The sequence below is a fragment of the Eurytemora carolleeae genome, unplaced genomic scaffold, assembly GCF_000591075.1.
Source record: "Eurytemora carolleeae unplaced genomic scaffold, Eaff_2.0 scaffold339, whole genome shotgun sequence".
Classification (NCBI taxonomy): Eukaryota; Metazoa; Arthropoda; class Copepoda; order Calanoida; family Temoridae; genus Eurytemora; species Eurytemora carolleeae.
The window spans coordinates 110,947-125,995 of record NW_019396264.1 but is presented as its reverse complement, the minus strand read 5'-3'; the positions used below and the strand labels follow the sequence as shown (position 1 = coordinate 125,995).

General features: G+C 32.0%; 1 protein-coding gene across 1 annotated transcript in view; it reads left to right on the top strand.

The window, feature by feature from the left end:
- The window catches only part of LOC111699650 (zwei Ig domain protein zig-8), a 40,923-nt gene that overhangs the window by 9,477 nt on the left and 16,397 nt on the right, over positions 1 to 15,049 (top strand). The window contains exon 3 of the mRNA XM_023470374.1: positions 8,367 to 8,437. Within this exon, the coding sequence (XP_023326142.1) occupies positions 8,367 to 8,437 (71 nt within the window). The remainder of the gene's footprint in view (positions 1 to 8,366; positions 8,438 to 15,049) is intronic.

The following is a 15,049-nucleotide window of genomic DNA, read 5'->3' as shown; positions in this document are numbered from 1 at the left end:
AGTATAAACTGTAGTAGAATATAAAAATATAATATCTAGTATCTATAACTGTAGCATATATAATATTTATTAATCTACCACTACAAAGAGAGATTATTAGTTTCTCAACTATAGAAAGAGATACAAGCTGCATGGGGCCGGGTTCTATATACCCGGATATTTATAGCTTTATACAACCATACTTCCGATCTTAAGGGCATGTATTAATATTTTATTGATTTTAATATTGCGCAACGCAATGACGATTTTTAGTTTTAAAAAATTATACTTATCGGTCTTTTCTGCCAAAAAGGTAATCAACATCTTTGTAAAACCATAATTTTTAAATGAAAACTTGAAATAAAATTAGTTTTCAAATTAGGTTACTATACTGTGAATATTCTTTAAAAGTTATTTAATTGTGAAGATCAGATGTTCAGTGTTAGTTTACTGCAAAGTTCATGCTGCTAACACCAGAGTCAAGATTGGTATTCCCTAGAGTCATAGAGAATACAAGAATTACAGAGTTAGAAATAGAGCTAGAGTCATAGAGAATACAAGAATTACAGAGATAGGAACAGAGCTAGAGTCATAGAGAATACAATAATTACAGGAGTTAGAAATAGAGCTAGAGTCATAGAGAATACAAGAATTACAGAGATAGGAACAGAGCTAGAGTCATAGAGAATACAATAATTACAGGAGTTAGAAATAGAGCTAGAGTCATAGAGAATACAAGAATTACAGAGTTAAAAATAGAACTAGAGTCATATAGTTTACAAGAATTACATAGCTAGTTGAGTCATAAAGTTAACGAGAATTTCTTAGATACTGAAAACCAAAAACAGATACATTTTTACGATTTGAAATTACCTTTATCAAATAGAGTAAATGAACATCCAAAGAAGGATTGACTCTTTGTGTTTGTAAGGATTAACTTCTTTATCATGTTTTGTAAAGAAGGAAAAAACTCTCTTGGTTTGCTAAAAATAATCAACTACGGGAAGTTTTATTTTTGAGTTGAAGTTATAACCGAGGATTTCATATAATATATTTTTCCAGAAAACCCTAACTTTTCCTAAACTCTATGAAAATAACTCTTTTCGGAAAATAGTTGCCTTTTCTTCCCTGTATTGGGGTTCGATATATAGATGTTCATGTATCATTAATTATATTCTAGTGTTTCTTCAGCCTTAACCTTGCTAGATGTAATACATAGTTCCTCACGGCAATATTCTTAACATATATTTTCTTTTTTTTGGAACCCGTTTAATTTTAGAATAAAAAGACTACTTTTAGTTAGGATTCTCAACAGCTTAGTGAATATGAAAAACTGCAGTTGTGCAGTGTACACAGACCCATTTTTATAATCAATGCAAAATATCTTATGCATTTTCCAAAAAAAATCTAAAACTTAACATCCGTAAAGCTCAGTTTGGTTTTGGAATTTACTAAAGTAAACTTCAAAGTATTTCCTATTTAAAATTTGAGACTTTGAATACGATCGCTTTTTGATCTGCAATTCAACAAGCTAGTATATATCAAGGATGTAATGCAAGGAAAGTTATTTCAGAAGTGTACACATCTTTTGTACTGCAGTGTACTGTCTCTGGGCGGTAATGTAAACACAAGACGGATGTTAAAGCCTGACATGGGATCCATCTTTCACATAAAAAAATCAATGAAATATTATGGTCATAGGAAACTATTATGTGAATTATCAAAATTATCAAAACTTAATGCTTTTATCCTCCTCAGATACTAAACGAACTCTGATGCATCTATTCTTGTTTACAAATTCCGCCCAGAGAGAACTGGTTTCAATATGTACGCAGAGTATACACGACCGCAATTAACTTTCCTTGCATTACATTCTTGGTATATATATTTATATCATGTTCCTGCAGAATCTAAACTTAAATCCTTCACTTTAAAACAATATCATTTCATACGATTTTTCTTAAAATGCAATTCTAAAACTTTATCCTCTAAAATACATTATAGAGAATACATTCTGAAAATCACCATTTTCCAACATAAAATCTAAGATATGGCGGGAAACCGGGGTGGAAGGAAACGCCATATTGAAATACTTTCGATGTATAGAAATATTTTGATGCCAGTGTTTGCTAAACATCTATTTATTTACTTTGTTTGTCTGTTTGTCTGTCTCTTTGTTTGTATCCAATAAACGTCAAAACGGCTAAACTGATTGGGCCCAAATTTTGTGTGGTACTTCACATGTCCAAAGGGAAGGTTTATAGATGATCAAAATTTTAAAAGTTTGCCTCCAACAAAATTCGATTTTCATTAAATTTTGAAAATCCACATTTTTTATTTTTAATCCGCGAACTTTTTTTTGCTAGGGGTCAAGGGCTGCGGCTAAAACATACTTTGAAAGTTTCCGCTTGGGAAAATGTACCTAACATCGCACAAGCAACCAAATAAACCCAGTCAGAAAACTTTTCAATTTATGCTCTGGCTTTGGTTCGACACAAAAACTATTTTTAAAATTTCGATACATTGTGATGTTTTCAAGAAAGATTGAACCCGGAAGTCGCTTTGTATCCGTTCAAAATGGAGGCGGAAACAGTTTCAACGAAGAGGTTTTCTATAGATTTAAAATGAATGGAAAATAATAAATAGTCCTGAAGGAGAACTTGTGCATTATTTTCTAACGTTTCCACCCATCTATATAAATACTTGCTTTTCTGTTTGTTTCTTTGTAACCGATAAACGTGAAAACGGTAAACCGAACGGGCTCACATAATCCCAGGTAAGATTTATGGATGGATAAAATTAAATAAAAATTGCCTCAAAAAGATTTTTTTTCAAAATCCACAAAAAAATAAGAAAACATAAATTAAAGGTTTTAATTTTGAATAAAAAGGTCTGAATTGGTTTTTTTTTGTGAATTTAAAGAAAATTCTGGAAAATAATATTTCAAACATTTCTTTTTTACCTAAAACCAACAGTGTATTGACATTAAGAGTTGTCTATTTCTGGTATCTAAATCTAATATGTAGGAAAGTTGTCTTGTCTGTTAGGTCTGATTGTGAAGGACATGTGTACTCTTGGTTGATGGAAACCTTTACTCTAGAAAATATAAAAGATAATAGTAAAACAAGATAACAATGGTGGTCAGTCATACTGCAGTCTTCTTAAAGGAACTTTCATTTAATTTGATGTCAACTTCAAATTAGTGAGAGGCACAAGGTTATAAAGTAAGGACAGTTATTTCAGAGGTGTACGCATCTTTCGTACTGCAGTGTACTGTCTATGGGCGGTAAGGTAAACACAAGACGGAGTCACAGCCTGACATGTGATTCATCTTTCACATAAAAAGTCAATGAAATATTCTGGTCAAAGGAAACTTTTATGTGAATTATCAAAATTATCAAAATTAAATGTTTTTATCCTCCGCGGATACGAACCGAACTCTGATGATGCATCTATTATTGTTTATAAATTCCGCCCAGAGAGAACTGGTTTCAATATGTGCGTAGAGTATACACGACCGCAATTAACTTTCCTTGCATTATATCCTCGGAGACGTATGTCAAGTCCAAGAAGCTAGTCTTTAAACTTTTCTCTGCAGATAAAGGATGAATGATACATCTTTTTAAATCTAAAAATAGATCATTTTCAATTGTGGTATCTTAATCACAGTGACTTACGGACTAATGCTACAGATACAATAAATAAAGGAAATTTGGCATTATTTTGAAAATGAAAACGACAACATCTTTCTCATTGTTACCCAGATACTGATAGAGGTTTACAGGATACTCTTGAGAGGGTCACGTCTCTTTAATTAAATAAAAATATTTCAATAAATTCAACCCCCCTGAGTTTGAACTATTTCTAGCTGCAAAACAAAAATTTTGTATTCCATTGTTAGTATTGATATAGATGAAATATGTATGTAAAGGTTGTATGAAAATGGTTTGTAATTAGTATTTATATAGAAGGAGGAAGGGAGGGGATTATGTTTTAAATTTAAACTCTATTAAATGTAATCCTGCACACGTTCTGTTCTTGCGTAGAATCTCTTTAATGGTGGATGTTGCAGAGATGTTAAAAATAATTTTATGCTGTGCACTGTTAGAGAATTTCTAATAATATTGCTGGTCCCCTGGGGACTATGGTACACGGAATATATGAACAGAGAAAACCGTACTATACCCTGACGTACATTATATAATAATAGAAAACCATGTTTAACCATACAAAACCATATGTTATCCATACTAAACATGTGTTATCATACCAAACCATGTGTTATCATACCAAACCATGTGTTATCATACCAAACCATGTGTTATCATACCAAACCATGTGTTATCATACCAAACCATGTGTTATCCAACCAAAAATGTGTTATCATACCAAACCGTGTGTTATACATACCAAACATGTGTTATCATACCAAACCATGTGTTATACATACCAAACATGTGTTATCATACCAAACCATGTGTTATACATACCAAACATGTGTTATCATACCAAACCATGTGTTATCCAACCAAACATGTGTTATCATACCAACCATGTGTTATCATACCAAAGCATGTGGCATCATACCAAACCATGTGTTATCCATACCAAACATGTGCCATCATACCAAACCATGTGTTATCCATACCAAACATGCGTTATCATACCAAACCATTTGTTATCCATACTAAACATGTGTTATCATACCAAACCATGTTTATCATACCAAACCATGTGCCATCATACAAAACCATGTGCCATCATACCAAACCATGTGTTATCATACTAAACCAAGGGTTTTCAAATCAAGCTATGTGTTATCACACCAAACCACGTGTTATCACACCAAACCATGTGTACACCAAACCATGTGTCATCAACCCAAACCATGTTTAAAGGGAGTGTCTGTCTAGAAATGGTAGTTGAGGTGAGAGTGCAGTTTTGTAGAGATTTTTTTAGGATTAAAATGTGAGACCTTTCAGACATTTTTACGATGCAGAAAATGTTTATTTACAATGAGACCAATAACTGAATAAGATTACTTATTTTCTCATCCTGTTCCTAAACAACTTATCAATTTTCTTTAGAGTTTTTGTAATAATTTTCGTGGTCGTCATTTAACTGTTTTTTAAAAACCAATGCTCAAAATCATGATTGTATGAATTATAAAAGAAACAAGTTAAAAAGTGCAATAGAATTATAAAGTCAATTAAGTTTGTCAAAAATTTGAAGATTTCTAAAAATAAGAAAGCAGTATAATTTAGTTGAAGTTTGAACACCATTTATTTAACCAACTTTCCGCTAATTCCAGTATTTTAGACTGTAAAAATGATGAATTGCTTTATAATTTAAACTTGCGAAAGAACAATAAAATTGAGGTAATAAGAAGTGTGCAAAAAGGTAATTTGTGTAATATTTTCTTAATTCTAGTATTTCAAAAAAAAACATTGATTTAGGATGATTGACGAGCCTTCAAATTGAAAATAGATAAATCGAGAAAATAAAACACTGAACAAAAAATACTGGCGTGGATTTATTTTCTGTACTCCTTAAAAAATACTTAAAATAAATTTGACCATATTAGATAAATTCTTTAAAAAATACAAAGGAATTGGGTAAATTTGAGTAAATTTTCAACCCAATTTACAAGCTCAGGTTACTAAGATATAGGGATTAGAAAGCTTGAGTTTGTGGCAGAGACTCAATTCCTTTCTAGAGTTGTATTCACGTGCTGAAAAGCTTATTGAACATCATGGATTGGTTCCCAGGCAACTCTTAAAAACAATTAATCCTAATTTGCCAAATCCTGTCTTCTCTAATTCTCCTAATCTATAGGATGAAAGCAATTACTATTTACTGAACTCTGCTCCTCGATATCGGAGAAACACCCGCTCTAACAAACCTACTTTAAAGGAACACTCGCTCTAACAAACCTACTTTAAAGGGACTTTAGACGTAATTTCAAATCACTTTTCATTTATAAAGATTCACAAAGCTATCCTTTAAACCTTTACCCGGACAACGATGAGGTAGATACCCTTGTTCATATATCTCTATATGAATTTGGCTTGTCTGTTTGTTTGTATCCAATAAACGTCGAAACGGATGAACCGATCGGGCCCAAATTTTGTGTGGGACCTCACGTGACCCCAGGGAAGGTTTATGAATTATCAAAATTTAAAAAATTTGTGTTAAAAACTTTTTAAATTTTTTTTAAAGATTTTGAAAATGCGCGAAAAAACTTTTTTGTTTTTGTTTTATACTGTAGAAAGAGAAGATGCTCACAGTTAAAGCCACAGTTAAAAGTTGAAATAGAAGATGGGCGCGAAGCGCCCTAAAAGCCTAGTATAGTTAAAGATTAAGTGCCGGGCCGGAAGCAAGGTTATAATGCAAGGAAAGTTATTTCAGAGGAGTACGCATCTTTTGTAATGTAGTGTACTGTCTCATGGGCGGTAATATAAACACAAGACGGATGTCGAAGCCGGAAAAGGGAACCATCTTTCACATAATAAAATCAATGAAATATTATGGTCATAGGAAACTATTATTTGAACTATTAATATTATCAAAATTCAATGCTTTTAACCTTCTCGGATACTGAACGAACACTGATGCATCTGTTCTTGTTTACAAATTCAGACCAGAGAGAACCGGTTTCAATATGTACGCAGAGTATACGCAACTGCAATTAACTTTCCTTGCAACTGAGTATAATTTGTTAGGGATCACTCCCCCTGCCTCCCCCCCCCCTCTGCCAATATGAACAGTAAAGGGTTCTTTAATGACCAATGAGACTTTGGTTAAAAAGAGAAAAACAGAGTGCTGGGACTATTCTTAAATTCTCAGGAGAAATGTAAATCTCTGAATCGGATTGTCTCCGGGTTGTATTTTCTACAGGCTCCGCTCTATATTCTTCCTCACACTGTAAATATAACCTGGAGTTAAGGAAACTAAAGAAAAATAGAAAACAACCTCCAGCAACAAAGCAGTAAGGAAATATTTAAAAGATAATATCTTGGTTCAATTCAAATTTATAATATTTATTAACCTAGAAACCTGGTTTAACAAACTCCGATGTTTACCCAATACTTGAATTCCAGGGGATTTAAGCAAGGATTTACAAAATACGGACTAAAACCGGAAATAACTCCAAATAACTCCTACACAGGAAATGAAATTTTATGTCATTGACCTTTAAAATTTAAACTACAAGTTTAGTTGGATCTATTTATATCAACAAGTCAAAGTTTGAAATATCAAAGGCGCATCAGGAAGCAAATTTATCAGTTCCTTTTTTTTGTGTTGAAAATACTGTCTTAAATATTATTATTTGACAATATTATAAATATTATAAATAATGTTTAACAGATAATTTCTACTGGTAGTAAATAGAAGTTGATTTATAACTGTACCATCTCAATTTTAGGATCATTTGGAACAAGGTTATACTGCAAGGAAAGTTATTTCAGAGGTGTACGCATCTTTTGTACTGCAGTGTACTGTCTCTGGGCGGTAATGTGAACACAAGACGGATGTCAAAGCCTGAAATGGGATCCATCTTTCACATAAAAAGTCAATGAAATATTCTGATCATAGGAAACTATTATGTGAATTATCAAAATGATCAAAATTTAATGCTTTTAACCTCCTCGGATTCTAACCGAACACTGATGCATCTATTATTGTTTACAAATTCCGCCCAGAGAGAACTGGTTTCAATATGTATGCAGAGTATACGCAGCTGCAATAAACTTTCCTTGCATTATAACCTTGATTTGGAAGATCAGAAAAAAAACTTTATTGAAAGGGTCTGTTCTCTAAATAAAAAGGGGGGCTTAATAACTACACAACGATACCTTTAAATCTTTATTTGAGGACCAATGAGGAAGATATCCATTGTTTCTTTAAAAAAAATGTTGACTCCATTCATTTTCTATGCAGCATAAATGCACGAGGCACTTTTCTGGCGAAAATACAATTACAAATAATTATTTATCAAGTGGAGGAATAAAGATATCTCATTTCTCTGGCTAAGGTTTACAGGGTACCGTTGTGAGTCGGACACCACTTAAAGTTACGTCTGCAGTCCTTTAACAACTCTGACTTAGCGTATATTCTAACTCAGTTTGAGCTGATTCTTATTATTAGATTGGAACTTAAGCATTTTTCTTTATCCATTGTTGGTTTGTTTAAATTTAGATCAGAACTAACTTAATTTAATCAATATGTTGTGTCTTCAATGTACAAAAGTATGTGCTTTTTTAATTTAAAAAAAAACTATTTTTCGATTTTTCTCAAAGCTTTGTTATACTTGATTGATTGTTTTAATCCCGCTTAAAGGTGACAAATCAAGATTTCATGGGATCTCCTGACTTCTACTGTTTCAGGTTTCCTGGGTTCGGAGAAGAGACTGGCATATCATGAGCCATGAAGAGCAAACCTTCTCCAGTGATGACAGGAAATACAATCAATCCTTCTCCTGGTTGGTTAGGATATATAAGGATCCAGTTAGGACGGATGGTTGGTTAGGATATATAAGGATCTAGTTAGGACGGATGGTTGGTTAGGATATATAAGGATCTAGTTAGGATTTAAGACAAATAAGTGAATGATTTGAAGTTATTTGATCATACAAAGCTTTTAAGGGTATCGTTGTGAATCAGGCATTGTCATTTTTGCGTGAAATTTCTGAAATTACGCTTACAGTCCCTTTAATATTGGATTTATGATAAATAAGTTTACAATTTAAAGATTAAATGTAGCTCATAGAAATCTACCAATCTTATGAAAGAAATATTGAAACAAATAAACAGTACTTTATTTCAGAAATTAAAAGGAAAAAATTCTAACGGCGCTGAGACTTTTCAAATTGTTAAGCAAACAATATTTTGCTATTTACTTGTTTTTGCTACTTTAATGCTAAATTAGCCAGGTCTCGGTAAATAAAGATATCAAGTCAAGTATTGACAATAAACATAAATAAACGGTAGAAAAATGACAGGTTTGACATAAAGATAAACGTAGTGTAAATATATGGACGTGTCCTCAAGTGATTTATATCTAATTGACAATTTTGTCCCTGGAGGCCAGAATTTATTTGATATCAATTAGAATTAAGTTCGGATTTACTTACTCAACTCAAGCAATTATTGTGCTTAAAACAGGTCTTATTGTTGTAATATCTGTATTCAGATCAAATTAGCTTGTTGCTTGGATACAGTTAGAATAATAACTCCTACTAGAATACAGATATAATGGAAATAGAATAGAGCTAGAATACCAACCCCAGCTTCTATATAGCTAGAATATGCTTACAATGTCGCTACAATAAAGCTAGAATACAGTAAAATGCAAGATAGAATAGAGCTAGAATACCAACCCCAGCTTCGATATAGCTAGAATTTGCCTACAATGTCGCTACAATAAAGCTAGAATACAGTAAAATTACAGATAGAATGGAGCTAGAATATCAACCCCAGCTTCGATATAACTAGAATATGCATACAATGTGGCTACAATAAAGCTAGAATACAGTGAAATGCCAGATAAAATAGAACTATAGAATATCAACCCCAGCTAGAATATATTTCATTATAGAATGCAGCTAAAACACCTAGAAAACAAAACCACTGCTAGAATACAATTTTAACCTGAAAAATGATTATGATTTCACAGGAAAACATTGACGTCATTAGGAAAACTTTCTTGTTTAAGGAAATATTATAAATCATTACAAAAGGTTTTGCAAGATCCTTAAACATATTTTTTACAAATAAGAATAATATGAAAGAAAAACATAATAGGTCTGAATTGGTTTTTTTTTGTGAATTTAAAGAAAATTCTGGAAAATAATATTTCAAACATTTCTTTTTTACCTAAAACCAACAGTGTATTGACATTAAGAGTTGTCTATTTCTGGTATCTAAATCTAATATGTAGGAAAGTTGTCTTGTCTGTTAGGTCTGATTGTGAAGGACATGTGTACTCTTGGTTGATGGAAACCTTTACTCTAGAAAATATAAAAGATAATAGTAAAACAAGATAACAATGGTGGTCAGTCATACTGCAGTCTTCTTAAAGGAACTTTCATTTAATTTGATGTCAACTTCAAATTAGTGAGAGGCACAAGGTTATAAAGTAAGGACAGTTATTTCAGAGGTGTACGCATCTTTCGTACTGCAGTGTACTGTCTATGGGCGGTAAGGTAAACACAAGACGGAGTCACAGCCTGACATGTGATTCATCTTTCACATAAAAAGTCAATGAAATATTCTGGTCAAAGGAAACTTTTATGTGAATTATCAAAATTATCAAAATTAAATGTTTTTATCCTCCGCGGATACGAACCGAACTCTGATGATGCATCTATTATTGTTTATAAATTCCGCCCAGAGAGAACTGGTTTCAATATGTGCGTAGAGTATACACGACCGCAATTAACTTTCCTTGCATTATATCCTCGGAGACGTATGTCAAGTCCAAGAAGCTAGTCTTTAAACTTTTCTCTGCAGATAAAGGATGAATGATACATCTTTTTAAATCTAAAAATAGATCATTTTCAATTGTGGTATCTTAATCACAGTGACTTACGGACTAATGCTACAGATACAATAAATAAAGGAAATTTGGCATTATTTTGAAAATGAAAACGACAACATCTTTCTCATTGTTACCCAGATACTGATAGAGGTTTACAGGATACTCTTGAGAGGGTCACGTCTCTTTAATTAAATAAAAATATTTCAATAAATTCAACCCCCCTGAGTTTGAACTATTTCTAGCTGCAAAACAAAAATTTTGTATTCCATTGTTAGTATTGATATAGATGAAATATGTATGTAAAGGTTGTATGAAAATGGTTTGTAATTAGTATTTATATAGAAGGAGGAAGGGAGGGGATTATGTTTTAAATTTAAACTCTATTAAATGTAATCCTGCACACGTTCTGTTCTTGCGTAGAATCTCTTTAATGGTGGATGTTGCAGAGATGTTAAAAATAATTTTATGCTGTGCACTGTTAGAGAATTTCTAATAATATTGCTGGTCCCCTGGGGACTATGGTACACGGAATATATGAACAGAGAAAACCGTACTATACCCTGACGTACATTATATAATAATAGAAAACCATGTTTAACCATACAAAACCATATGTTATCCATACTAAACATGTGTTATCATACCAAACCATGTGTTATCATACCAAACCATGTGTTATCTCCCTGTTGAGGCTAACGGTGTAAAAAGGATGAAGGGATATAAGTATAATTTCTAGGATAAGTTTCATGAATAAGTTTAGTGATCTATGGTAGAGGAAAAGTAGGAGAGGATAAAAAACTTTTCCTCGTTTTAGTACTAGACAAGGTGGTATAACACGGGCAGTCTTAGTACATTTGAATTTCCGAGCCGGGTCAACCTTTCCGGTCCTGGTTAGTACTGTATCGCCCGGACATTGGGTAAATAATGCTCAATAGGACTAGCCAGTGCAACAAGGTTGACGCGGTCACACTTTAGGTTAAATTTACTTTTACTAAAGGGTCAGAGTGGCCTGATTATAAGAATTTTAGTAATTCGAGTAATACTTTCTTATTATTAGATGTCAAGTTAACAAAAAATCTTACTTTTTGTTTACTAATAACTAAACAATTTTTATGTTGTTGCGTATAATGCGAGCTAAGTGCATTATTCAAAAGTGAACATAAGTGTACAGGGTGTCCCAATAAACATGGGAATTTATTGACGAATTCGATATCGTCTTTTTAAATGATTCTATGATTTAGTATAGTGATACCTACTGAGAAAGCTGTAATCTGTAAGAGTTTCGTCTGCTATGTTCACATTTTTTTTGTTTATGTTTTGACTGCATTCGGTAGTACATAGTAAAACAAGAAAATTGCAGTATACAAACAGAGTAAACTTGTCCGTCTTCACTGTTTATCTTGCGGAGACATAATAGATACATCTTTACAGTCTTTTACCCTTTTTATAAATATAATAATAATATCATGGCTTTTGAAATTAGGTATTACAATGCTAATTCATAACAAAGACTATATTGAATTTGTCTCTGAATTCCCATGCTTTTTGGGACACCCTATATAAATGATTTTTACAAAACTTAACAGAAAATGTTTGGTGGAAATTTTTCATGATTATATTTATCCCGCTAATCTAAATTTATGATGTCCCCCATTCTAGCATAGATCAATTAAAATTTAATTTTGAAATTCAACAATCGACATTGTAATTAGGATATTTTGTTTGTCTAATTTGTAGCTTTCAGCGATTAAATATTTAACATTTTAGGGGTTCAGTTTGATACCTTTTCGCTTCCCCGGGCCCCCTTTCTTTCTTTTTCAATGGTTTTTATAGAAATATATCTGATAAAATAAACAATATTGGAAAACCCTAAAATAAATGATTTAATCGTATTGGATTATATTTAACCATGCAACTTACCAGACCAAATGTTGAATTATATAACTGCTAATAACAAATATTGCGGTAAATTCCTTAAAGGGAGTCACCTGCAATGTATGGTATTTAAACTGTGAAAGTAGTATCATGCAGAATTTTTTGGGAATCAATTCAAACCTATAAGACTTTTTTAAATTGGCATATTTGTTCAGCAAGAGCCCAAATTCAATCTTTAAAATTCTCATAGATTTTTAATTTTTGAGGGATGATTTTGACAATCGGTTTTTAAAAAAAATATTCAATAACGACGACGAAAAATGTAGTAAAATTCTACAGTAAACTAATCTGTTGTTTAGGAACAGGTTGAGAAAATAAAAAATGACTTTCATCATCCAAAATAAGTAATCTTATTCAGTTATTGGTTTCTGTAATGTCTCATAGTTTACAAACACTTTCAGTAGATATCCTGGAATTTTTATTGAAAAGACGACATTTCAAGAATTTGAAGAAACCTTCGAACAAATTCATAAAGAATAATAAATTCAATATATTGAAGAACTAGAAATAAGTGATTCTAACATTGTTTACATTTTTTGTCGTCGTTATTTAATAATTTTTAAAAAATCGATTAGCACAACGTAACCACCCAAATGGATGATTTTGAACGGCAACTTTGCGCTCAAACTCAGTGATTATACATCATTAAAATTTGTTATATGTCTCAAATGAATCCTAAAAATTTCTCCGCAATATACTACATTCTCTGTTCAACTACCACACATTGCCGGTCACTCCCCTTAAACCAGATTTGCACCACCCTCTTCCCCTCGCAGTAAAACCCAAAGTTTGCAATGTCCAATCTCAATAATTTGTATGTATACTATACACTTATAAATAATGCATATTCATTTTATAGATATATACAATGACGACTGTAGAAATTTTAAACATGTTGTAAAAGAGCCACGAAGAAGAACCAAAAATTTTAATTTCTGATTTGATACTAACTTATTTTACTTTGACGTGAAATTAAAACAAGAGGGGCTACGAGGTCACAAAATTGTACCAGTAATTTTTCATAAATTTGATTTTTACTTAAGTCATGATTAAAGTGATATACATATTCTAAACAACGATATTTGCATAAAAAATATCCTTCCTCTTGGATCCCAGCAATTCATAGAGAAAAGCTTCTTGTTCTATAAATAGAATAACTGGGTTGGTAATTAGATAACACTTAAATCAGCTGGATAGCGGATACTATAGTGGTAGGCAATTATATCAATACAATGAAGACGACTTTTTTATTTAAGTTTTGATTGTTAACAAGCTTTTTTCGAATTACAAGTTTACAAGTTATCAAGGAGAAGCTTTTTTCTTGACAGCTTCTCTTGGCTTCTATTTTTATGTGTATCCATGCAGTTTAAAAGCTTGATTTAAATCAAATTTGAAATCGAAAAACGTCTTCATTGTGTTGATATAATCGCCTACCACTGAATATGTTTATCTGGACTTCATTGGAACATCCTTCTGCGATATGTACTCTCCACTACACCCCACTATTTCTTCGGTCAGAGTACTGAAAACCACTGCAGAAAACACACCGAAAACTTAGTGTGGGGGGACTGATGTCTTATTGTGAGATGAATTCCGGGAAAAAATAGAAAGAAAGTTGATTTCAAAAGTGGAATGTGTAGACATTTTTGTTGTTTTATTAGTTGAAGATTTAAGGAATAAAGAGTGACAATTAAAGTAACATTAATAAGGTAAAACTATTGCAATGAACAGAGGAATAGTTCCTAGTATTAAAACGAATTATTCATTGATCACCCTGAGGCCGAATTTAAAGAATTTGAGCCGCGGCTTAAATTTAAGCCGTAGCTCAAATATGGTTGGTTCCAGTTAAAAATCATATTCATTATTTCAAGATTTAAGCCGGCGCTCAATTTCATTAAATTCGGACACTGGACTTCTGAAATTAGGTTTTAATCACGTGTTGATATATATAGTTTAACAATCTTAAAACTTATGGAGTTTTTTAATCACGTTATGATATATATAGTTTAACAATCTTAAAACTTATGGAGTTTTTTTATATTTTTCTTCCGCATACAAAAAGTATAAAAGAGAAAGGCGAAAAATTTATGTTTATTTAATTAAATTATGATCGATAGTCATACTTGCTGGAGCAGGACCGAACTGGAAAATCAGCGTGTTTTGATACAGTCCGGGCATAAGAAAAGTATTAAAAAAGCAACACGAATTCAAAGATTGGTTGAGAAACAAGCGAAAAAATTTTACACAGAGAACAGGTAGAGGATAATTCATTGTAAATTGTTAAATTTTATTTCAAATGTTAACAGGATGATAAAAACCTACATGTTGACAGTAGAGGATTAAAAGTTTTGAGCTGAGTATTCAAATGTAATATTTTGGGAAAAGTTTAAAGTTGCATCAGACATATAAAACATTTTCCCTCCAATCTAGACAACGGAACCGGGAAATTTGATGCAAAACTACTGATACAATTGTACGCATCTTTTGTACTGCAGTGTACTGTCTCTGGGCGGTAATGTAAACCGGAGATGGATGTCACAGCCTTACATGGGATCCATCTTTTACATAAAAAATGAAATATTTTGGTCAGGGGAAA